The sequence below is a fragment of the Miscanthus floridulus genome, chromosome 19 (genome assembly GCF_019320115.1).
Source record: "Miscanthus floridulus cultivar M001 chromosome 19, ASM1932011v1, whole genome shotgun sequence".
In the NCBI taxonomy this organism is placed as follows: Eukaryota; Viridiplantae; Streptophyta; class Magnoliopsida; order Poales; family Poaceae; genus Miscanthus; species Miscanthus floridulus.
The window spans coordinates 89075697-89102116 of NC_089598.1; the positions used below are offsets into that span (position 1 = coordinate 89075697).

At 50.0% G+C, this 26420-nt stretch overlaps 2 protein-coding genes and 1 long non-coding RNA gene across 3 annotated transcripts; all 3 read left to right on the plus strand.

Annotated features, from left to right (window-relative positions):
- Nucleotides 1-566: 566 nt before the first annotated feature.
- On the plus strand, nucleotides 567-1007 carry LOC136526333 (uncharacterized). Its single transcript, XM_066519031.1, has one exon. It carries the CDS (start codon nucleotides 567-569, stop codon nucleotides 1005-1007), a length of 441 nt encoding a protein of 146 aa, XP_066375128.1.
- A 21020-nt stretch (nucleotides 1008-22027) lies between these two features.
- On the plus strand, nucleotides 22028-22723 carry LOC136529934 (protein GLUTAMINE DUMPER 6-like). Its single transcript, XM_066522983.1, has one exon. It carries the CDS (start codon nucleotides 22183-22185, stop codon nucleotides 22516-22518), a length of 336 nt encoding a protein of 111 aa, XP_066379080.1. The 5' UTR covers nucleotides 22028-22182; the 3' UTR covers nucleotides 22519-22723.
- Nucleotides 22724-24431: 1708 nt separating this feature from the next.
- Nucleotides 24432-26102, plus strand: LOC136525153 (uncharacterized). Its single transcript, XR_010776439.1, has 4 exons — nucleotides 24432-24513; nucleotides 24649-24703; nucleotides 24833-25029; nucleotides 25251-26102. It is a non-coding gene; the product is annotated as an uncharacterized lncRNA (long non-coding RNA).
- Nucleotides 26103-26420: the final 318 nt, after the last annotated feature.

Below are 26420 nucleotides of genomic sequence, written 5' to 3' on the forward strand. Positions count from 1 at the left end.
AAGGGTGGCCAGAAGCCCACACAGGGCACTCCGAACCACTTCAAAAAGTTACTTGAGGGGTCATGCCCGAACCATGAATTCCTTGTTAAGCATTTTCTCAAAGACTGCAGCCTCATGCGGCGGTTCTTCTCCAGAGGCTCCAACAAAGGGGAGTAGGGAAAGGACCCTGCCCCCACTACGGACGATACTAAGGTGAAGGACGATGGATTTCCAATGCCGGACAACTACCTTATGATCTTTAGAGGATCAGTGGCCTATGACTCCAAACACCGACAAAAGGTCGCATGCCGCGAGGTCTATATGACCGAACCAGCCACACGTGGCTTCCTCCGGTGGTCAGAGTCCATCATAACCTTTGATCGAACCGACCATCGAAGACCTCTAGGAGAAATTCACTCGTGGTTGACCTGATTGTTGGCCCGAAGTGACTCACCAAAGTACTAATGGATGGGGGCAGCGGCCTCAACATCATGTATGCCAAGACGCTCAACGAGATGGGCGTCGACCGGACATGCCTTCGCCCAACCCAAGTGCTTTTCCACAGCATCGTGCCTAGGAACTAGGCCATGCAACTCGGGCAGATTGATCTACCCGTTACCTTCGGGGATCAGTTCAATTATAGGACTAAAACCCTCACCTTTAAGGTGGTTGGGTTCCCTAGAACTTTCTATGCCATCCTAGAACGTCCATGCTATGCAAAGTTCATGGCTGTCCCCAACTATACATATCTCAAACTGAAGATGATGGGCCCCCATGGGGTCATCACCGTCAGCACCTCCTTCCAGTGGGCCTATGAGTGTGAGGTCGAGTGCTACGGCCACACCGCAGCAATCGTTGCCTCTGGGAAACTCGCCACCCTTAGGCAGGAGGTCACCAAAGAGGTGCCTGATGCCAAGAAGTTGACCAGGTTATTCGAGTTGGCTGAGGGCTCTAAAGAAGTCCTCATAGACCCCAGGAGCATTGAGGGTAAAATGGTGTGCATTGGTACCATGCTTTCCTCTGAATAAGAAAGCGCGCTCGTCGACTTCCTCCGCGGCAACAAAGACATCTTTGCGTAGAAACCCTCGGATATGCCAGGCATTCCGAGGGAGGTCACCGAGCATATGTTGAAGATCCACCTAGGCTCCAAGCCAATGAAGCAATGCCTGCGTCGCTTCAATGAGGAGAAACGTAGGGTCATTGGTGAAGAGATAGCAAAACTATCAGCTACCGGATTCATCAAGAAAGTATACCACCCAGCGTGGTTAGATAATCCTGTCCTTGTACGAAAGAAGAGTGGGAAATGGATGATGTGTGTTGACTATATGGGTCTCAACAAGGCATGCCCAAAGGATCTATTTCCTTTGCCATGCATAGACCAAATAGTCGACTCTACCTCGGGGTGCGAAACCCTCTGCTTCCTCGATGCGTACTCCAGCTACCATCAAATCATGATGAAAGAGTACAACCAGCTCGAGATATCTTTCATCACCCCCTTTGGATTGTTCTGCTATGTCTCAATGTTGTTTGGTCTGAAGAACGCTGGGGCTACGTACCAGCGCTGTATGTTCAAATGCTTCGGGGCCTCATCGGGTGGACCATTGAGGCCTACATTGATGACATCATGGTTAAGTCCAAATGGGCTGACTACCTCATTGCCGATCTTGAGCAAACCTTCGCAAAACTCTGAGCGAATGACATTAAACTCAATCCTGAGAAATGTGCTTTTAGGGTCCCGAGGGGCATGCTGCTCAGCTTCATTATCTCCGAGCGTGGCATCGAAGCCGACCTAGAGAAAATCTCAACCTTCACAAGGATGGGCTCGATTCATAACATTAAGGGGGTTCAGCGAATCATAGGGTGCCTCGCCACACTCAGCCAATTCATCTTGCGCCTCGGCGAATGAGGTCTCCCACTTTATCAACTCTTGAAGAAAATCGACCGCTTCGAGTGGACATTTGAGGCCCTGGAGGTACTTGACATGGTCAAACTACTTCTAACAAGGGCCCCGATCTTGGTTCCTCCAACCGATGGAGAATCCCTTCTGCTATACATAGCGGCCACCACGCAAGTGGTCAGCGCCACCCTGGTAGTGGAGCAGGAAGAAAAGGGGCATGCCCTCAAGGTGCAGCACCCTATGTACTTCATCAGTGAGGTACTATCCGACTGTAAGACCTGCTACTCCCAAATCTAGAAGCTCATGTACGCCGTCCTCATCACCAAGAGGACGCTACACCACTACTTCAAGTCACACCCGGTGATGGTTGTGACATTGTTCCCCCTCAGCAAGGTCGTCTAGAGCTAGGATGCCACAGGAAGAACCACAAAGTGGGCGCTTGAGTTGATGGATCAAGTCATTACGTATGTCTCCCGAACAGCGATCGAGTCCTAGGTGTTGGCCGACTTCATCGCGGAATGGACCGAGGTCCAAACACCACCGGCGGTCATCGATCAAGAGTACTAGACGATGTACTTCGATGGATCACTAATGAAGAAGGGCACCGGCATGGGCTGGTCATTGTATCACCCCTCGAGGTTCGCAAGAGGTATATGGTTCATCTCCATTTCCCCTCATCTAATAATGTGGCTGAGTATGAAGCGCTCATCAACGACCAACGCATCACCATAGAGTTGGGCATTCGATGCCTCGACATCCGGGGTGACTCCCAGCTGGTTGTCAACCAAGTCATGAAGGAGTCGAGCTGTCATGATGCCAAGATGGTTGCGTACTGCCAAGAAGTCCGATGGCTAGAGGACAAATTTGATGGCCTCGAACTCAATCACATCCCAAGGTGCCCCAACGAGGTGGCCGACGTGCTTGCGAAAGCAGTGTTCGGCTAAGAGCCGGTGCTAATGGGTGTCTTTGCTAGCGACCAACACAAGCCCTCGATATGCTACGAAGGGTCGGAATGGGCCGACGATGATCCGTCCAATCTAGCCTCAGGGGCTAACCAATCGACGGCTCCATTCGGCCCCGAGGTCATGGAGCTTGAAGAGGATCCAGCGATAGAGCTCGACCCTCTAGTCGACTAGAGAATGCTCTACCTAGACTACCTCCTCTATGACACACTATTGATGAACAAGATGGAAGCTCGACGCTCGCATGTCATGCCAAGTCCTTTGTTCTTTTAGAGGGTGAGCTCTACAAACGAAGCCACACCGGGATCCTACAGCTCTACATCCCCATCAAACAAGGGAAGCTTTTGCTAAATGATATCCATGGTGGGGTCTACGGTCACCACATTGTGCCTAGAACCTTGGTTGGGAATGCATTCCTACAGGGCTTCTACTAGCCACTACACTAGCCGATGCCGAGCAGATCGTATGCACCTATGAAGGGGGTTAGTACAACGCTCGGCAAACTCACCTCTCGGCCCAGGCACTCTAGATGATCCCCATCATGTGGCCCTTCATGGACTAGGGGCTCGATCTGGTTGGACCTCTCATGAAGGTGCCCGGGGGCTACACCCACTTGCTTGTCACCATCGACAAGTTTACAAAGTGGATAGAAGCTCGGTCGATCTCCATGATCAAATCCAAGCAAGCTGTGATATTCTTCCTCGACATCATCCATCGCTTTGGAGTACCGAACTCCATCATCATGGATAATGGCACATAGTTCACCAGCAAGAAATTTCTTCGATTCTACGATGAACACCATATCTAGGTCGATTGGGCCACCGTCGTGCACCCCCGAATGAATGGGTAGGTCAAGCACGGAAATGGCATGCTCCTATAGGGCCTCAAGCCTAGGATCTTCAACCAGTTGAATAAATATGGTGCACGCTGGTTCATTGAGCTCCTCGCGGTGCTCTGGAGCCTAAGGACAACTCCTAGCCGAGCCACCAGCTACATGCCTTTCTTCATGGTCTACGGTTCTGATAATGTCCTCCCAACTGACCTTGACTATGGAGCACCTAGAATCAGAGCATACAACAAATAGGGAGCCAAGGCATCCCACAAAGATGCCATGGACCAGCTAGATGAAGCTCGCGACATTGCCCTCCTCCGTTCGGCCAAATACCAGCTGGCGCTGCGATGGTACCACAACCGATGGGTGCAGGACCGAGCCTTTAGCGTCGGGGACCTGGTTCTCCGCCTCATGCAGAGCAACAAGGACTGCCACAAGCTCTCCCTGCCCTAGGAGGGGTCGTACGTCATCGCGGAAGTACTCCAGCCAGGCACCTACAAGTTGAAAACCATCGATGGTGAGGTCTTCACCAACGCCTAGAACATTGAGCAGCTACATCATTTTTACCCCTAAATAAACGCATATTTCTCTTATCAGTTTTGTCATCAAAATCCTCGAACTTTCGTGACATCCGATCCCTGCAAGTGCGAGGGGTCAGATGAGTACGTTTATCTCGCAAACACTCAATATGTTATCTTGCAAACATTCTCTGTGTTTTCTCTCTTTTCTCATGGTGAGTCCTAAGGACTAGGATTTTGAGAACAAAATCTGAGTATAACTGGTAGGACTGTGGGAAACCCACGCCCTAGTGGCTACGGTCTCCTTGCTCACCAGCGTGATCAGAATTGGCTCGCCCGCACTCTGAGTTTTTTGCGACCTTAACTATGGGAAGGGTCGGAAGGCACTGAACCTCTTTTACAAAAAGAGGGAGAAGAGCTAAAAAGCTGTTTGCCATAACGAAATTTGAGAACTTGTTCATTTTTTGCACAAATTCATCGCTTACAAAGTGATTTCATCATGAAAAGGGACTGATGTATTCATGAATACAAAAGACTATTCCCACGAAGGCTCCCCTCACAAACTTCAATGATTACACTTTCTAGCCAGATCTACTCTAAGTACTACTACGATCAACGCGCTACGCTCTCCATTGGCAACATCCTACCGCTCCACAGGATCCCTGAGGATGCCATCGTCTGCAACGTCAAGCACCACGTCGGTGACCATGGCACCTTTGCCAGGGCATCCAGGGACTATGCCATCGTGATCAGCCGCAACCCTAATAACGGCACCTAGACGGGGGGTGCTCCCCACCGAAGAACGGCCGCCATGGCGGATGGATGTCTCTAACATCTCATCAAGCTTCATGAACTGGCCAATCTGAGCGGCTGCAAAGGCAAAGCCCCCCATCGATGCAGTCCTAAGCAGCTTCCCCACCAACAAGACTCATCTAGAGAAGATTCACCGAAGGAGGCCCCCATATGGATCCATCCCGACAAAGGCCTCATGAACAATGACAAAGCCGACGATGCTCAGCACCCTCCAGTGCGCCTCCTCTTTGGTGGAAGCGGCCCCTTCTCGGCGAAGGAAGCCAACTCCATCTCATCTATGTTGGATGACCTCCAGCTCAACATCGTGCTCTAGATTCACAAGCAGATCTATGAGTTTTTCTCTCCCTGGCATTATCCTCTCTCACTTAGGAACCGCTGCGACACACGATCGCAGTCAGTGAAAAGAAAGAAGGAGAGGAGGTAGCAACTCAAGAATAGGTGAAGGAATGGGGACAAGAACCCCCTCCCTCCCCCTATTTAAGGAGGAGATGCAGCAGCTGAAGAAAGGCAAAAGGTTGGGACGAAAAACCCTCTCCCTTCCTCTATTCAATGCAGATGGGAGATCGATACTGACGGGAATTCGAGGGGACACATCTGGACCAACAAGACATGCTTTGCTCAACGAAATGATGCTTAGTCAAACAAGACATGGCCTGGGCATGGCCCACCACTACCGTACATCGAGCGCAAGAAACAAGGTGCACCCACATATAGGCGACTCTCTACTTCCCTAGGTAGAACCTAGAATGACCCAACGATGGAACCTCCACCAAGGGGATCCCAATGGGCCTCCTGGGTCGATCAGAGGACCTAGGTGAATGACGAACGAATGACCACCGAAAGATAATCACCTTTGTTTACTTACTTTGCGTGTCAATTCTACTACCGAGCCTTCTACCCCAACAACAACAGGGGTATGGACATCGCTCGAGGGCTGCTGAGAGTGTCTACTCATTTAGACATCCACTTCACCCGACCCCTCCTTATGTCAAAAAACTAGAGGCATGGTGTGTGGGTGTAAAACTTTGAGTAAAACTAGACGAACCACTAGACCCTACGCCCTAGCGGCTAAGGTGTTTTTATTCTACAGCATAATCTAATTCATAGTTCCCCACATCCTAAGCTTTAGCATCCGCCTTCTCGAGAAGGGTTCGAAGGGGTCATCCTATGGAATCTCCTTCAAGGAGAAGATATCAGGCCGCCTAAGTCAATTGAATGGCTCAGATCATTGCCAAGAGATAGAAATGAAAAATTGCGATGCTCATGCAGGTTACACTGGCCCCGTCGCAAACGTTGGACCCAAACCCAACATGAACATGTCTGGTAAGAGCTTCTTGTCGCTCATAACACCAAGGTAACATCACCGACCACCACTTTCATTTCAATTAAATTGTACATTAATCCCATACATCCAAACGCTGCATATGCAATTGATGCATCTCAATGCTTTGTGTAACATCACAAAGCAGTAGTCACCTCATTTGATATGAGTGGCAACTTGCCGAGGTTCGAAGGCCAGCCCATAAAGGGCTCGAGGTTGCCTTGCATCAAACAAAGCCAGCGGAGAAAAAATGAGATGAGCCCCAGTGGCCTTGCCTGACCCTGCTCAGAAGCGGATAGGGACATCTCGACCTTTCTCATTCGATTCTAACCTCAAGCCAAACCCATAGAATCTCCATCGAGGAGAGGCCAATGGGCCACCTGAGCCTATCAAATGGCTCGGGCATCTGCCGGGAGGTGGGTTAAGAAGTAGTGGAATGCCATATGAGGGCTCTACCAACCCCATCAGTGAATGACGGACCCAGATTCCATACGAACATGCCTGTTAGCGAGCTCATTGAGCGCGACACCCAAGCCATCGAGGCAAGTGTCGTTAGCTCAGCCCCTTTGGTTGTGGAAACCGAGGATGGGGTGACATGCAAAACATGGACGACCCCTATTAGACCCCAAGGGGCTCGGGGGCTCAAGTCGCTCAATCCTAGATTGAGAGACCGAGGTTCGAAGGCTAGCCCATGAAGGGTCCGAGGCCGCCTCGCATTGAACAAGAGCTAGGGGAGAAAATGAGGATGAGCCACAGCGGCCTTCGCCCAACCCGTATAGAAGCAGATAGGGTCATCTCAACCTTCTAGTTCAATCCAACCTCTAGCCGAGCCCATAGAGTCCCCATTGAGGGGGGATCTATTGGAAGGCGGGTTACGGAACAACGGAATGCCACCCAAGGGCTTTGCTGACCCTATCACGAGTGATAGGACCAGATTCTGTTCAAATATCCCCATTAGTGAGCTCATCAAGCGCGTCACTCGAGCCGTCAAGGCAAGTAACGTCGCCTCAACACCTCCAATTGCAAAAACCATGGACGGGGCGACAGTCACAAAAACAAGCCGACCCTTGACCGAATCCCCACCACGCACAGGGGCTCGGGGAAGGCCAAACTTGAGATGAGACCAAATGCATGGTCACAGAACGATAGCTAAAATCCTAAGTAAGGGGTATGTGTGAATACAAGAGTATGTTCGCTACCCTCGCTTCGGTCTCCAGTAACATCTGGCCCTAGCAACAGCAAGGGGTTGGATCTCACTTGGGGGCTGATAAAGGTATGAATACTTCTTCTTTTTTTCAAAACAGTTGCTACATCAGACCTCTTCCTCGCATTAAGGTTAGCGGCAAGGTTTGTGGGAACAAATAACCGAGCATGCATGGTAAGACTGCAAAAAAACCCACGCCCCGATGGCTATGGTAAATTTGCTCACCATCATAAATCAAAATTTCCCTCTTATACACCTCAGGCCCTATGATCTTAATGAATGGAAGGATTAGATTGCACAAGCACCGTTTTTTAAATGCAAAAAGAAGAAAGCAAGTTCAAACAAACGAAATGAAATTACGAATTTGTTTAACAAAACGAAGTTACGAATCTATTTTAAAAAAGAACCGACCCTTGTCCACAGATTACAGATAAATGTTTATCAGACTCATTCAACTAACTACCCCCTATCGGGGAGAACCATATCTTCAATTTTGCTCACCAGGGATTCTGCAAAAGGAGTCACCATCACTTCTATGGCATCTAGCTTGGAGTTATCATAACTAGGTGCGAAGCCAAGGCTCGTCGCCTCAAAATCGATGTTGTCATCATAATGCGAGCGGGCGATGGCAAAGGTTTGGGTGATACTTGTGTGAAGAGCTTCCTTCTCTAGCTAGCGCACCCACACTGTGATATCTACCACATGGGCCACAAGCGAGCCCCTTCGCCTGCACCACCTACAGATCGTTGCAGACCATGCCAAGGGTGACCTTCAGGAAGTTGAGTTGTTGCTCTCCGCCTAAAGGAGACTCCTCGCGTTGGCGAGATCTGTGGCCAATCCAACAGCGGCACCCTTGGCCTCCAGCTTTTGGGCTCTCATGGTCTCCAGCTCGGCCTAGAGGGAGCGGATCCTTTGTTGTGCCTTGTCATGCTCTCGGATGGCCCGATCACGCTCCCCGCAGGCCGTGCCGTGCTCTGAGCAGAGCCTCTCCACAGTATGGCATAGCTTGTCTCGCTTTGAGCACAACCGAGCGACCATCTCAGCGTCGAGTTTCACCCTCTGCTCTAGGGCCACAGACCTCTCTTCACCTACCAGTTTGAGATCCCGCTCCTTCTCGGCCTCATCTAGGAGGTCGATGATCCATTGGTGGACCTCGGTGTCCTGCTAGAGCAGCATGTCTCGCTCCTTCTACACTCTGTCGGCCTCCTCCTGATCCTGTTGTGCCATCTTCAATAGTTCATCAAAAGACTTCTCGGTGAGATCCGCATCCCGGCGAGCCTCGGCCTCCCGCCGTCGAAGATTGTCCGCCTCCACAGCAAGGGGAGTCAGCTTGGTCACCCTCTGGCAGAGCTAGGTGGTTGCATCCCTATGTAGCCATGCCTCATCAATGAGGTGGTCCCAATCCTCCTTGTTCTCATGGAGGAAGCAGGATTTCTCCTGGCTGCGGGCAATAAGCAACTGAAAGAAGACAGTGGTCAAAAAACAAAAATAGATGAAGAAAAAGAAACCGGGAGGCATGACCAAGTGAATACCTGGCCAGTGGGAATGATGATGTCTTAAAGGATGCCACTGGCTTGGTTTAGATCCTCCAGCATGGCTGTGAACCCCTCGTAGAGCTTCTCCCGCTCCATGCCCTCAGCAGAATCATCGAGGGTGAAGAGTTCTGACGATGGGTCCCATGGACTCACCCATCGAAATGGGGGCTCATCCCACACAGGCGGGTGGTGGCCCTCTGACGGTAGGGGTAGGGACAACTCCCTATGTCCGAGGGTCCCTTGGCCATGACCTCCTCCATCCTACCCACGACGGGCGTCGTCTCTGGGGCCATCGGTAGCACGAAACTTGCCACTGCCTTGGGCGCCACCACCATGGCTTCTAGCTATGACCCAGCTACCGAAGCCACCATCACCTCCACCTCCATCAGTGGGACCTCATCTGACTATGCTGCACCCACCGTGGTCGACGCAGCGGGTGCGGTAGACAGCTCTACCCGGCCCGACGTCGGCGGTGGCATCACTTCCATCACCAGCTGAGCGACAACCTCTACGGGTGCCTCCTCAGCCTCGCCGATAGCTTGACCCACCGATGGCATGGGCACCACCGCGGGTGGTACCAGACTAGTTGATGAAGCTGTGACGTCGGCTCCGCCCCCGCCTAAAACAGGAGCGACGTTAGGCGGCGGCCCCCGCCTTGCCTGAAGTGTGAGGGATTTCTTGGGCGCCAGCGCTATGGAAGTACCCCATCTGACCAGTCTCTCGACGCTGCAGAAGAAACAAAAGGCGTGAGTCACTATGAAAAATAGAGAAAAATAGAAGAATTGGCAACCTACATGGGCGTTGTTGGGTGGTGGAGACATTTGGGGGATGAACCCATAGTTCCCTGCTCCGCCTCATCAGGGCGGGACCATTTTGAGCCCGCTCCCTACTCCCATGCCAAGGGGCTTGCCCCTCGTATCTTGGGACATGATGGCGGTGCCACCCCCCTCTCTCGGCACCTCAAGCGCGGCGGCAGATCCACCTGCTCCCACCGGATCTTGGGGCACAGCGATGGGTCTACCCATCCCCGTTGGTTCCTAAGGCACAGAGGCAGATCCGCCCACCCCTAATGATGCTAAGGGCAGGCCGACGGTCTAGCCTGCCTCCTCCTCCAGCCTCATGGCCTGACCTTCCCTTGCGTGGAACGGGAAGGGCTCCTGCATTAACGAGTGGGCACCTGTCAGTGCATCCTTGCCTCCTAGGTCACCCCACTCGATGCATGTGACTACCTCATCATCTTCCTCATCATCATCGTCGTTGTCATCACTGTCTATTTCTTCACCTCGCTCCTGTGCCTGCTGCTTCTATAGCTGCTCCTTCCTCTTGAACTCCTTCGTCTTCCTCTCCCACTCGGCCATGGTATGACTCGTCATCACCATGAGCGGGTCCTTCGGCAGCAGAGCCGGGCTATCTATAAAGAGAAGCCTCTTCGGCTGGTCCGCTATCCCAATGTTAGCATCATGGGGTTGGAAGTTCAAATTAAAGAAAAAGGAGGCATAGGGAAAGAGAACTTACAAAGTCAATGTACCCCGGTTTTGGCCACATTGGAGGGTGCCCTAGCACCGGATACATGAAATCGAGGACGATGTCAGCATCGTCCTTTGAAGGCTCTATCGCCTCCTTAATACGCTGCACCACTTTGGAGGGGGGTAGCGCTTCATCGGCAAGCGTTGTCCCATCGAGTGACGCTCCGGGCGCCATTAGGTACGGAGGAAGCGCGCGGCTCATCAGCAGCGCCACCCTCCATGTATGGTAGGCACCGATGATCCCTGGCCCCTTCACGCCCCGCTCCTTTAGAATTCGGATGCCGGCAAGATGGTCCTAGATATTCTTCTTATCTTTATCCGGTACACCCCACTTCCATGGCTCTAGGACCTCTTCGATGATGCGCCTAGAGAACGCTGGCAAGGGGGTGACAGCATCATCCTTGACGTAAAACCAGTGCGAATGCCACCCCTTGTTGGAGGTTGATAGATGCATCGACGGGTATTCATTTACCCGGTTGTTGCGGAGATGAATGCTGGCACATCCCACCGGCACGCTCAGCTCTTGCCTCTTCTCCTGCTTCTTCAAGAGGTTGATGGCAAAGAAATACCACCATAGGTCAAAGTGGGGACTAATCCCCAAGAACCCCTCACATGGGGTGACAAACACCGCAATGTGCTAAACCCCATTGGGAGTGAGGTGTTGCAACTCCACCTTGTAGTAATGCAATAGCCCCCAAAGGAACTTGTGGGCGAGGATGCTGAATCCCCGCTCATGAAAGCGAGCGAAGGACACCATGTAGCCTTTGGGCGGTGATGGCTCGTCCTCATTGCCGGGCGGTCAAAGGAGGCCATGGCGAACGAGGCCCACCAGGTGCTGAAGGGTGATGTTGGATCTACACCATGGCTCCATTGAACGACTAGGATGGGGTGGACACGAGCTTGATAGCGGCTGCGATGCGGGTGTGGGAGGCTTAGGTGATTGGCGATGGAGGTTGTAGATGCAAAGACGAGGAGGCAAAGTACAGAACCCTGGGGGCCAACCCCTTGGTTTTATAGGGGCAATGGATGCGAGAAGGGCAACCGTCCTCCTAGATATCCATGCCTGCCATGATACACCACCATGTCACGTCGCGGGATATGCGCTCACGATCCCTATCCTTTCCCACCAAATTCGTGCTGAACATTTTGCCTTCCTAGGCCTAGGAGTTCGAGGGCTGACCCAATAGTTTTGGCGTCCGTCCCAATGAGGGATGGGCCCGCGAGCGGCTAAAACTCAGGGGCACGAGCCTCAAGGGAGTCTCGATCCGCAATCGAGTCTCAACCAAGCGAAACCTAGATGAATCCCCGTGAACGGGATACCAGGGTTCCTTTTAAGCTATCTAGTTGTCAAAACACCAAATTTCACAGCCATACCCGCGAAGGGTCCGAATTACCCCCAGGCGATTCTATCCGAATCACCTGGGGGCTCAGGGGCTGCACCCGATGGGTGCGCTCGCACGCACCCTCTGGCGAATCAAAATACCCCCTGGGTGATTCTTTCTGAATCACCCAGGGGCTACACCCATCGGGTGTGCTCACGCGCACCCTCTGGCGAATCAAAATACCTCCTGGGTGATTCTATCCGAATCACCCGGGTGCTACACCCATCAGGTACGCTCGCGCACACCCTCTGGCAAGTCAAATCACCCCCTGAGCGATTCTATCCGAATCACCCGAGGGCTCGGGGCTACTGTCGGGGACTGATTACAGGGGTACCTAAAGAGGTGGAACTAATAACCACCAAACGCTGATGCTTTCGAACAGGCGGAAATGCAACTACACTCCTTATCCATACAACTGAAGGTTGGCTACGCCTCGCCCTACCCCGAAGGGTTGTCTCGCCCGATGGCTGAGGGTTGGCTTCGCCTCACCTGACGTTCTAAGGCTGGCTCCACCTTGCACGACATCTACACCCTACACCTTTATAATGACGAGCACAGGGTAAGATGGGACACTCAGGTCAACCGTAGTATCGAGGACCAGGCCCTACGCACCTGCGAGAAGGTACCGTCAGGATACGACAGGACAGGCGCTTTAATCCATCCTAGGCATGACAGAGCCCAAATAGTGTTGTAGGCACCGACTTTTGTCCTACAGTGTTGTGGGTGCCGCCATCAGCCCTCGGGTGCGGATCCTAACACAAGCATACGACATCCACTACAGTCCAGGAGGGAACTCACATCGTTAACAGTAACGAACGTATGGTCACTTCCCTGTCTGCTCCCTGTAGGGTCACGGCTCAGTACCCTGACACGCCGCATCGTCCGCCAGAGTAGGATGGGACATGACTACTAGCCAATTGAAGCTAGGGCATGGCCCTATCAGGATCAGCGAGCGTGCTATCCCTAGCATGGTCTGCCATGACAGCAGGGTAGGCTCGAGGGAAAAGGAAGACCCAGCACCTTCGAAGGACCCTCTCTACCTCTGGTTTTTTCTGCCTTCTCCCATCTGTAATCCCTACTCCCCCTTGGTCTATAAAAGGGAGGGCAGGGCGCCCCACTAAAGGGATGGATCAATTTCAACACACATCACACATACAACCAAGTAGCAACCAAGCTCTTGGAATCATTTCGACCTTTCCATCAGAGACTTGGGACATGTCCCTCTCTCGACCGTTTGTACCCCTACTATGAGCCTTTTTCGGTGCTAATAACACGAGCAGCAGCCGACTAGATGTAGGGACATTCTACCCAAACCAGTATAAACCTTGTATCCTTTAGCACACCATCCGGGCCTAACGCACAACAAATATAAATTTACTAGTTGGTGCTTATTCGAAACACCGACAAGATCAAAGTAAAAATAGCCAATGAAACGTAGCATGTCGCTCAAAGTAAGAAATATCATGTGGTAACAAAGCAAATGATGGACTAAAAGAATATGAGGCCGATCTAGATTGATATCGACCAGGCAGATTAATGTTGTTGTAAATGAATGTCAATAAGAACATCAGCAAGATCGGTAACTTAATGAATATACCTGAAGGACGCCACACTTAGGTAGAGCCGATAACTTGACCTTAATCTAATCTGAGCAGTGGAGGTCAAACTTAACCGATGCAGCTGTACTTGAACTAGATAAGAGTCGATAACTAACTTATACTAGAGTTTGCAGTGGAGGTTGAACTTAACCGATGCAGCCGTACAAACGGAAGTATAAGCCATTATGGTACTTATAGACAAGCGGAAGGTCGGCTTGACCGATGCAACCCTGCTTGTTGAAGAACTCGCCAAGATCTACTCTACTCCTACTCCTAAGGGTTGGCACGGAGCCAAAAAAGTAACTTGTATTGATTGATTGGATGATCTTTACAATAGCCGGGGTCTAATATTTATACCCGGAGCCTAAATATGAATCTTACTCAAGTACGACTCATTACAATCTTTGGTACAAAAAACATTCCTAGCTTAAGATAACTTGGACCCTAATCTTTCCCTTTTTGTAGAGTTCGATATGTATTTCTCGATGCCAACCGTAGCTCATTGTTGTTATCTGCTGATGTCATTCGAAGAGAGCCGATTCCGGTGTCGCATCTGAATCAGCTTGATATCAATCCTTATGCAATCGATTCTTTGATTGACACAATCTTGGAAGCCTCAAGTTCCCACGTTCTTCTTTCCAAATTTTGGTGTAAACAGTCATCAATGATGCCAGAGATGGAGAGATCCTCGAGCTAGTGCAGATCGATTTTGTGCCAACCATACCAACACCTGCAACGGCAGATCCGATCTCAGAACCGCCTCTGAGGTCGTCTTCACCAACAACTCACCGCCTGCTGCCCCGCTACCCAAGGAAGCAGATCAGCAATGACGATTTGATCGCATCCATTGATCAGGTCGCCCAGATGCTTGCCGCCTACCTCTACCTCACGGAATTGGCTCTAACCACTCCAGTTCAGCGCCGACCACCTTCTGGTTCTAATATATCAGAAGCCGATCAGGAAACTCTAGGGAATACGACCACAATCCATTAGGATGCCCTAAGGGACAAATTCGCCGACCAGTAACATAAGGACAACATCGCCCAGACTACTCGCTCTGATTGCCTGCCCATCGCAATGATGACAACTGTGACCGCTACCATGATGACAGTTCAGAAAGCTCAAGGGCCGGGCAATTTCATACACGCCGACCAGATAACACCATACGCCACCGACTAGATGTTCTATCTACAGCTAAGTCATGCTTTAACATTTTTCTAAATATTCCCCAACCTTCATATATCTCCATGATGTTTCTCTGAGCGTTCTTGTCCATGTTTGTTCTTCAAATGATTCTCTTTCATGTATACCATCTTAAAGATGAAATACAGCAAAGCCTAAGGCAAATCCCCGAACAGTCATGTTGATGCTCGGATGTTCCTAGAGACAGCCCTGTCTCCGGCTCCTCCCTACATGTGCACGAGCACCTGCCCTCTGTGTTTAGGGTGGTCGGCAGCACCTCCTTAGAGACGCCCTGCTCTTCCTACACTCATAGGGGCTCCGTGCTCTGCGTTATGGTTAACAGGCTAACTAGGGCTGGAGACTCAACTACACACTAACTGGTCGGACGATTTATATTAAATATAAACACATCTTCAAAATAACACTAGGTGTTCACACCAACTGATCGCTGAGCTGCATACGCTATTTCATCACCATTGAGTTCATATATTTTATTTTTACATTATGTACTACCTATTCTACACATTTGTTTCGTAGGGGCACGGTTTGGTCAATGAGCTTACGCTCAAGGACTGGACAAGATGATCATTGTCTGGGTAGTCGGACCACCTATCGGATGGACTTCATCGCCAACCAAGTGGTCAGACTGCTTGGCACTCACTCTAGCTCGGCATTCACTTCGCTGCCGACTAGTTGGTTGGACTGCTCATTGCATGGGCTTCATCGTCAGCTGCGCTGGGGCTCGTCAGCTATGCTAGGGACTCCTCGGTGTGTGGATTCTTCATGTAAACATCGCCAGCTAAGTTGGGGACTCCCTTGGTGGTCGGATCTTGCTATGTCTCATTGGTGTGCTATCAAGTTGCTCTTTGCTATTTGGATCAGGGTGCTGATCTTGGGCAGCACGTCCGGGGTCTTGTGAAGTACATGGCAGATGACATTAGCAAGCTGACATTAAAAATTCTTTGACCCTGCTACAAGATATCTTCGCAATCTTCTAGCAAGCTCGAGGACAACGTGTACACACCTAAGGTCGATGTCTCCGGCAATCTCCATCGATCAATTGATCAGACTGCTAGGTTTATGGACTTCATCGCCGACCAGTTGATCGGACTGTTCGCCGATCACTTCTATGCAATGCTCACTTCATCGCCGACCAGTTGGTTGGGCTGCTCGGTGCTCGATTCTTCGCCAACCAACTAGTTAGATTGTCCGTTGCTTCATCGTCAGCTACACTGGGGGCTTGCCAGCTAAGCTGGGGACTCTAGGATATTTGGTTTGTTTGTCGCTTCATCGTCAGCTACGCTGGGGGCTCGTTAGCTAAGCTGGGGACTCCTCGGCGTTTGGATTGTTCGTCGCTTCATCGCCAGCTAAGCTGGGGACTCAATGTTCGGATTCTTTGTGCAAGAGTCACCAACTAAGCTAGGGACGCTCTTGGCAGTCGAATCTTGCTACGTCTCATTGGTGTGCTATCAGTTTGCTCCATGCTATTCGGATTAGGGTGCTGATCTTGGGCAGCATGTCTAGGACTTGATACGCACATGTCAGATGATGTCAATAGGCTTTTAGATTTATTTTCTTTGACCCTACTACAAGATTTATTCTTCATCTTCCAGCACGCTCGGGGACTAAGTGGCTACACTTCACCTGGCGGTGAATGTAGTGCTTATTTCTTGATTTACCCTCCTTATTGATGGAGTCTAAGTGGCTACACTTCTAATAAGGGGAAACTTTTTCAAATTTTATCTTAAGCCCCTTACATCCTTCTGGCAAGCCTTACTTGGCTAAGTCTGAGGTCTTCTAATCAGTTAAACTAGTCGGCATTGACTTTCGCCGCCCAGGTCACTAGTTAAACTGGTCGGCATTGACTTTCATCGCCCAGGTCACCAGTTAAACTGGTTGGCTTTGACTTTCACCGCCCAGGTCACCAGTTAAACTGGTCGGCTTCAACTTTCACCGCCTAGGTCACCAGTTAAACTGGTCGGCTTCGACTTCCACTGCTCGGATCACCGGTTAAACTGATCAGCTTCGCGTCAAAGTGTTCGGACTTGTTCAAGACAACGTTGCTCAAAGGATACAAGGTCGTCGGGGACTAGCTGTGGGGGATATACCCCCGGTATCCATAACACAAGACATGGGCCGCACCATCAGAGGTGGCATAGCCCGCAAGATCAGGGCATACGGCACACGGCACTGGTCGACGTGCCCCGCAAGGCTACAATAAGATATTATATAATACCAAATAGGATACTTTCCTTGTAACCCTACGCTTCCAGAGCATATAAGGAGAGGCAGGGGTCCACTAGTCGATATCCCCATACGAATCCTAAGCTTAGCCTAAGGTATCTGATCACACGCAATATCATACGATAGCCAATACAAACCAACAGACCACAGGAGTAGGGTATTACGTCGTGCAGATGACCCGAACCTGTCTAACTCTTGTGTCTATGTTGTCTTCTTGTTCTTGATTACACGTACCACTACCGATCATTCTACCTTCGTGGGATACCCCTCGGAGGACTGCCGACGATATTCTGTCGACAGTACATATATAAAATCTGTAAACAATGACTGTTAGTGGACTGCGTACATATTTAAATCAGTACATATATAAATCACTTAAATATACAGGCGTAGCTACAGAGAGCAACTTGTAATATAAATAAAAATAGTACATGTTCACAGTTGGAAAATATGAAATAAAAAGCATAAAAGGGGTAGCATGCTTGAAACCGAACCCTAGTGATTTCAACAGTTGGAGACCGCTGCCGGAGGATGAAGCTTCTGGAGTAGGCGGAGCAGGCAGAGCTCCTTCAACCTCAAGATGACTTTTAGTGAACGTCCTTTTCGGCCTTGGCGTTGGGGCCTGGCAGAGTGCCTTTCGGTTTGCGGCACCAGATACCGGCACAAGTGCAACGCACAGCATGATAGCGGATGCATTAGCGGGTGTGGCTGCAGTAGCAGGAGCAACACCACCAGCGCCCATAGCGTTTGGTGGCCGGTCCAAGACCGAGGAGGCGTCCCTTTGAGGACCGCCGGACGTGGGTTAGTCAATATTCGAAAGCACAGCCACGAACAAAAGTAAACAATGAACTAAACTAGCAATACTGCGGTGACGAATGTACATGTATCATGTATGAACAAAACTAGCAATACATGTATCACGACACCTGAAATAGCAATAGCAATACATGTACGAACAAAACTATGAATGTACATTGTTCTGAGGTTTGACTTCTGAGTTTCTGACCTTCCTTCTCCATCGGAACTCATGGGCGATTCAGATCCAGGTGTATCCATGTCACCTGCGAGCTGCGGCGTTGAGGATCCAAGGCTCCAACGAGGCCGACCTGCGATGGCAGCGCGAAAATCTCCTAGGCCGACAGAGACGGATGATGGAGGCTGGACGGTGGAACGTCGACGCCTGGAGACCTGGACAGAGTCCAGAGGGTGGATCCACCAAGGCACCGAGCTGCAGGCCTGCAGCTGCTGGCAGCCGTGCGCTATCATGCTCGCACGGTCACGTCACCGGGGGCTGGGGCTGGATGCATAGGGGTGGAGACGTGGAGTGGCCGGGTGGGAGTGAGTTAGGGTTAGCGCGTATATATATACTTCGGGGCTAATGGGCCTTCTTACATGGGACTTGCGCTCACGGGGCGGGGATGCGGAGATCGGGGTCGGGGACCAGGGAACCATCCCCGTCCCCGCCATCCCCGACGGACGGGGACAACAATCCTACCAATTCCATCTCTGTGGGGATCAGTTCTTCTCCATCCCTATCCCCTAATGGAAGAATTTCCCGTGGGAAATCGGGGATCAAATCCCGTTGCCATCTTTAGGTGCGACAACAATGGGTGCATCGCTCAGCTCATAGCTAGCTAGCTGTGTCACCAGATCGAAAAAGAGATACTACACGGCACCGAACGACGAACGTGTTTATTTATGATTTGAAGCCATCCATCGGGTCCGGCTACTGGGAAAAAACGAAGAAGGAATCGGCCGGCAACCAGCTAGATCATTTTGGTGTGCATCAGAATATCAAGATCGGCTCTCACAGCCTGGAACTAACGGGCTGGCCGGGGAGGAAATTGCTGCTGCTGTATCAATTCCAGCCACTCTCGGCGACGGGTCCCCGCGTCGCTGACTCATCACCACACCAGTGCTCGATCGCTCAGGCGTCAGGCGCGGACGCGTCTGCAGACGTATTGAATGCGGGATGCGCGCCGCGACTCGGAAACGCACGCCACCACCAGCTGGGGGCATCTGCATGGAGAAAATTCCTTCGTTGCCACTTAAAACTATAACCATCCCTTCATTACCATCCAAAAATATATTATCCCTTGATTGCTATCCATTTAGATTTTTTCTTTCCTTGGTTGCCATTCCCGTCCATTCATACGTAACGACGTCAACTACCCAGTCAATCGGTTGTAGGCACCACCGTTAGTCCCGGACCCCTCACGAATCGAAGCCGACGGCAGGGAAATCTGCGCCCGCGGCATCACGTTCGGTGCCGCGCGGAGGCTCCTGACAACGAGGGCGGCAAAGGGCTCGCCGGACTCCTGCACATGCATCGGGATCTGCCCACAGCTGCGGCGAGCCAGCATGGCAATGCGCTAGAAAAGCCCCTTGGCCGCAGTAAGTCCGCCTATGCTGCTCCGAGCCACCACAGTCACCGTTGGCGACGTCGCGGCCGCCGCCGCCCGTGTCCTCACCCGCGTCCGACGCCCCGCGGTTGCAGGGGCCTTGGCCGCCGCCGTCGATGTCGCGGCCACCACCGTCTGCGTCCTCATCGTGGGTCCGTAGACGCTCACTCGTGGGAAGATGCATGCCGCCTCGCCGTCGACCACAGGAGCTCCCAGCGCCGCCTCTGCTAGCCGCGAGCACCGCGCAGCCACCCCTCGTGCCGTCCCGACCGAGCCCGCCGTCGCCCTTCTGCAGCTTGTACCTCCCCTCGGGCGTCGCCTCCGCGCGTCCTTGCGTGCCGCCGCGCTGGCCACCGTGGCCCGTCGCCTCCGCGCCAGCTTGCGCGATCTTGCGCCTGTACGCGCGATCCGGCGACTGCAGCCCACGTCCGCGCGGCCAACTCCCGATGTCCCCGCACACCCTGCTGCAGCCACCCGCGCCGAAGAATCGTGCGCCGCCGCCGCGGCCCCGGGCTCCGCGCGCCTCCGCATCTCCACGCGAGCCGCTGCACCGGCCGCCGCGGCCCCACTGGCTCCGCGCCCTTCTGCGCGGCCCCGCGGCCTCGCGCCTCGCGCCGCCCTGCGCCGGCCACTTGCCTGACTCCCACCGGCGGCGGCGACTCCCTGGTGTTGGGCATGGGGAAGAAGAGGAGTCGGCGAGGCGGATCTGCGGCCGCGCCTCGCCGTCGACCACAGGAGCTCCCAGTGCCGGCGGTGCCGCCCGGCCTTCACCCGCATAGATCACGCTCTGGGCTGCGGCTGGCCGGCTGGGCCATCCCTGCCCTCGCTTGTGAACGCGGCAAGGAGCGCAGCACGAGCTCCACTCCGGTCGCTTTGAGCCGCCACGGCCGCGCGCTGGGGCGAGCTCAGCCTCCGCTGCGGCGGGCACATAGCCACCACACAAGGAGGGGAAGGTGAGAAGATGGTGGGAGGAAGGGGATGATCATGTGGGCCCGCATGTCATTGAGTGGGGAAGAGGGAATTTGACACCGTGATCAAGAAATTTGACAGAATGGCAACCAGGGGAAACAGGAACGTAAACGAATGGCAATGAAGAAAAGAGGTATTTTTGGATGGCAATTAAAGGATTGCTATAAGTTACAGTGGCAACCAAGGAATTTTCTCATCTGCATGCCGCTGCCTGCCGGCCAGTGCCATGTTCTCCGACCCACGTCCATCTCGTCCGTCCGATGATCAAGAGGTCCCACTAGGTGACTACTAGGACCCGGCGTGAACAGAGCTGGGCTGGACTGGACACCCGGACCCGGCCAGCTAGGTTCAACGAATGTGCTCTTGCCATGCACACACTGCTCATTTATTTCTCCATCCCTACACGCGTCCACAAGTTAAACCATCATTATGTACCCGTTGGCAGCATAGTCGAATATCCGCATCTATCTCACCGCGCAAAACAAATCTGCAGCATGGCATCGGTCCAAGGTCCAAAGTCTAAACCCATAGACCATCTGTATAAAAATAGCTACACCGATACTGTTATCGCCCCACAGATCGATCGAGCACCAGTAGATCGATCGACTTTTGTTTCAACCTTTGTTCATCGTGAATAATATGTAGAAATTCATATATATAGACTGGTAATACAATTTCTTTTTTCGTACGTACGTCGTTGTTACAGATACTTTTAACAACGAAGGATTTTTGTATTTGAATTTTAGAAATAAATGAAATGAACAAATTACACGTGATCAGCGTCCTACAAAGAATGCAACTACGAATAAGTACTTTTGTTCGGTGCATAATCAGAACTTGCAATATATATAGTCAAGCTGACATCCGTACCAGAGTACTCCTTCCGTTCTAAATTATAAATCGTTCTGACTTTTTTTTGTTCATATATTTTTCTATATATCTAGACATATTATTATATCTAGATGCATAGAAAAATAGATGTAAAAAAAGTTAAAATGACTTATAATTTGAAACGGAATGAGAACCATCCTACTAACATAGTATAATAGTATGATCATAGTCAGAGTATACTTGTACTACACTCTCACGCATACACCCTCTGGCGCAAAATAAGTGCAATTTCGGATATGCACAAATATAGACAAACGAAAGAAGTGCATTTCTGAGAATTTCTCCATGGAACGGAGGGAGTACGTATACAACGATGCTACTGTACCATCCATTCTCTAGAGTCTAGAATAATTGCTCTGTTCGCTTAGCTGATAAGGCATGGTTGAAAATACTGTTGGTTGATTTGTTATGAGAGAAAAATATTATTCGTTAACTGAAAAAGTACTGCTTATATACCAAGCCAACAGGGCAAATATCCGGACGTACGTTTTCAGTTTTTCATGTCACTGCACACAGCTGGTGCGTGGACGCGCATACAGCAGTACAGCACCCAGCTTTCTCCCCCTGGTACTGGTGGCCGGTGTCCCCACCACCAGAGTCGAGAGGCAAAACCAGCTGGCGCCTAGCGGTTTCACTCTCACCTTCTTCCGTCCAAACTCCTGCTAATGATGACCCACCCGCAGGCCGCAGCGCCATCACCACAGTCCACAGCACCTGACGATCTGACCTGGCCTGGCCTGGGGCTGCCTGGGGCTACTCGGCAAAGCAAGCAGGCCCCAGCCGCTATATATACCACCCCTCTCTCCACCAGTCGCCATTATTCCATTCCACCCAAGATCTCAGAAGCAAGCCGATAGCTACAGGTAGGTTTCTTCCTTGTTCTCTGCTAGACATAAAAACAAGAAGAAAAAGAGAGAGAGAGAGAAGATGAGGCCGGAGAGAGGTGGGGGTATTTCGGTGAAGCTAATGGGCGGCGGCGGCGGCGGACCACCGAGCCTATGGAAGACGCCGACCCCGTACGTCTTCCTGGGCATCGCCTTCATGATGGGCGTCATCGCGGTGGCGCTGCTCGTGCTCATCTGCACGCGCAAGAAGGCGTCGTCCTCGTCGTCCGACGAGAAGGCAGCGGCGGCGGCGCGAGCGCTCGTGCCGCTGGACCGGGTGCCCAAGGTCGTCGTCTTCATGCCCGGCGACGACCGCGCGCCGTCCTTCCTCGCCAGCGTCAAGCCGCTCGGCGGTGACGGCGCGGCGGCAGTAGTGTAGGCAGGGGAGAGGACGACAAGAGGGAGGCTACCCCGCGTGGCGAACTGATCGAGCGGCGCCGAGCCGGCTACCTCTACGCGGGGGCAATTTTGTGGATATTTTTTGTTTTGGTTTGTTTGAGAGGCGGCTGCTTTTGAAGTGAAATCAGTGAAACGAAGTTTGGTTTGGTTCGGCAACCATCTTCAATAAACGCGTACGGCGTTTCTTTTTTGTTTGGCTGCGTGTCCAGTTGGATCCAATCGATTTTTGGCTTACAATTCTGTACGATTCTTTTGTGTTGCATCGACCATGCTTTGTTCGTCCATTAACGGTACCCTCACATCACGCCGTCACAGCGACGAGAAGCCTCAGCGGTCGGCGGTAGCCGGTAGGTGTTTTCCTCCGACGAGTCAGACTGACAGCCGGGCCCTTCAGTAGTGATTCATCTGATAAATCTAGCAGTCTATTAGCGCAATGAAATCGACTTGTAGTAGCTTGCTTGGTGCGAAAATTTCTCCAAATGAAAAAGGGGGCCCAGCCTGACTGAGCGGAGCCAGAAACATGGCGTCGTATGAACCGAGGCCGCCATCGCCGTATCTCAAGGGACCAAGCTTTTCGTTAATAAACCAATGACACAATTGAACACCTAAATAATCGATTTTTAAGTTTAGGAACGGGATAAAACAACCAATCAAGTTGAGAATCTAAACGATAGTTTTCTAAATAATCGATTTGTAAGCATTTTTTTTTGTCACTCTTTGTTCATTCAATTTTTTTTACGTAAGGTGCGCTTTTCTACAACCTTCAAAACCGATAATGAATGAACAAAGAGTGACAAAAAGGGTCATTTTTTAGGAAGAGGCATCACAATGAATGCTTGCTTTCCTCATAATATAACTTGGGACACAGCAGTTAGTTTCACTTTTTTTACAAGAATTTTATGCAAATTTTTTTACTCTTGCTTTAGATAGTTTCTAAAACTAGGGTTATTATCAAGCTTTCTCTGCTCTAAACATTCTCATCATCATTGTAATTTTCATTCAAATTACCTTCTTGTAAAGGCATCTTTTATTCATTTCCCCACCCAAATTTACCCAATTTTTCTAATGGCTTAAATATTTGGCTGGCCAAAAGAGAAAACAAAAAACATGCCAAGAGATAAAAAGATTAGCATGCCAAAACTGAATAAAAAACAGTTCATGAAAAAAGAGAAATAGAAAAGCGTAAACAACGAAAACTGGAAACTGCGGAGGTAGAGCAAGTGCAATAACGGGAGTATCAACTACCATATCAGCTTATTGGTTGAGCTGGATTAGAGAGATGAGCAAACTTGTCGCTCTTGCCGCCTACCAATTGTACAAGCACTAAGGCTCACATTTTTTTAGATAAAGAAATAAAAATATTCCGGTCTCCCCCATCCCAGGTATGGTTGCCTGCCTCTCCCATCCCATTTCGATTTTGCTTCACTTTCGTGCCAGAATCGGGATCAGTTCCGTTAATCCTGCAAGTTTTGCGTCCAATCTAGCTGATAAATCGTCGACCATATCCCCTCCCTTGAGTTATTAGGATGGATGGGAGAGGCAAATTAGGAGCGACAGTTATTAGGATCTGAAGCTATGTCGACTTCTCAACAACTGTGTTCTGCCGCGTTTCTCACGAGAACCTAATCAATATCGTCTTCTTTCTTAATTTTGTTTGTGTGATTGGGTTACCACTTGTAAGTTGTTGTCTGGTGTCCACGGATTGTTCGAAGAAATTTCCGTGAAACCTTTTGAATTTGTTTGTCAAAATTATGATCAGTGACCTGTGCTTATTTGTATCACTCGGTTGAGAAAACATTTCTTTTACAGTTTCTTAACCTTGCGTGTGTATTGCAGCTACAATGATGTGTCAAGCTCTGTTTTTGTTTATTTTCTTCCTCCAGATGTATGAGCAACGAGATGCCAGAGCTCAAGTTGATATGAGCAGCGAGATCCCCCAACCAGCGGCAGTCTGCCCAAGCTAGGCAAAAACACAGTATGTAGTCAGCTAGGAGTTGGAAATCTCCCTGACATGAATTTTGTTTGTATACCTTTCCTCACTTATTTTTATGCAGCATGATGAGCATGCTTACTACCATGAGAGAGCTTTGGAACTTTAATACTTTGGCAGGATACAACTGGAACTGGCTTCGCTGCTGGGCTGGAATTCTGAACTTTTCTTACTGGTTAGTTTGCACTCAACAGTATTAAATTTATTGCTTGGAGCATGTCGTGTCTTAGTGCAAAACTGAACCAGCGTTCTTTGCTTGGTATAATATCACATGGGATTCATCTTACTTTCATGTTTCTCCCAGGTTGTCAATTCACAGTTCTGCCAGGATGTGGTAACCCATATAAAAAAGGCTTTGTGGTACTGAGATACAAGGTGTTCACTTTGGCTCATGATTTTTTAAGAAGAGATTTCTTTTTTCCCCTATTCTTCAATAATCCTGATGGGTAAAATAACCCTGAAGAAAAAAGCTCCCTGAGAATTATCTGGAAGCACAAAATGGTATGTTTGCTGAACTCTGTACCTCATCATGCATTATGATCAATATAACAAATGAACAAATCATTCCTTTTTCAAAAAGAAATGTTGCATTGGCACTGATAGTAGCAAGTGAAATGACACACTGTCATATCTGATGTCAATTTTTTGAAAAAAAATATCTTTTGTATTAAAGACACAAATTGGTTAGCCATTTCTCTGTTTTAATGTTTGCATTTTGACAGCAAAAAAGCAGAGGTCACCTAGGTACATCAAGATTGATCTCCAGCAGCATAGGTTCGATCCAAAAATCCAACTGAATTAATAAGTGTTGACATCCATAGCTCTGTTCGTTTTTATGTGAAATTTAAATATATCTCATCTTTACACGCTCATGCACTATATATGAAAAAAGATGCAGACATGATGACTTTGCAAGCTTTGCAACGGCAACGCTATCAAATCAAATAAACATACTTCTCTGATCTCTGAATCTGTACTCTGTTGTAATACATGTCTGCAACTAGATTCCTGGAAGTCATTTCTACACAGCTAATTGCCTGCGACGGGGCTTGTACTATGTAATAGTAATTCTCATTATTTTGATTGTTAACTATTCAGTGTCTTGAGTAATTTTAAAAGGAGGAGTCATTAGAATATAGATGGTTCTTCTAGCTTTTTTTTGAACTCATTATTTAGTTGTGGTTTCCATCTGTTGTTAGATTTTCGAACTCATTATTTCTTTGCAGATCACTTTAGCATTTGGGCTGAGGCATTATAAAAGTTTTCAGATTATATGATTTATATATAAGATAGATAGATCATACAGTTATGTTCCTCTTGTGTGTTGCAAGTTAATTTGGGGCCTAATAAGTATTTTGAAAGTTAGCTGTAACTTTTAGACCTTGGGATCAATAAATGATACATGTGCAGTTTGCCTCTATCTCTTGCACCCTGCAATCTTGATTAGTTGTAGCACAGCTAGGCAGTGTTCTGAAGAGAGTATATGCAGAACAAGAGCCTTGATAGCTCTAAAATTGCAGTGAGAGTTTTGAAGTTTGGTAATTTTGATGTCTAACTCAGAATTCAGAATTTTGTTTCACCGGTGCCTATTCTATGAATTACCAGCCCTCGACGAAAAAATGGGGACGCCAGGAGAGGGACGCACTGCGCTCAGGAATGTATAACAAACATACATACTCTAGGTACATGCATACACACATATTGCCACAAGATATATATACAACACCATGTATATAAACACCACCATGTCAACAGCTTGCAGCGAAGAACAACGCGAGAGAGGAAACGAATAGGAAACAACGTGAGTACCGCGCCAGGATAAGAGCTCAAGAAACCAACAAGGAAAGGGCGAAGAGGAATAAGAGGAAGCGTGAGTAACGTGCTCGGCAAAA

Coding starts and splice junctions, on each gene's coding strand:
- LOC136526333 (XM_066519031.1), top strand. CDS start 567: ATGCAACTCGGGCAGATTGATCTACCCGTTACCTTCGGGGATCAGTTC.
- LOC136529934 (XM_066522983.1), top strand. CDS start 22,183: ATGAGGCCGGAGAGAGGTGGGGGTATTTCGGTGAAGCTAATGGGCGGC.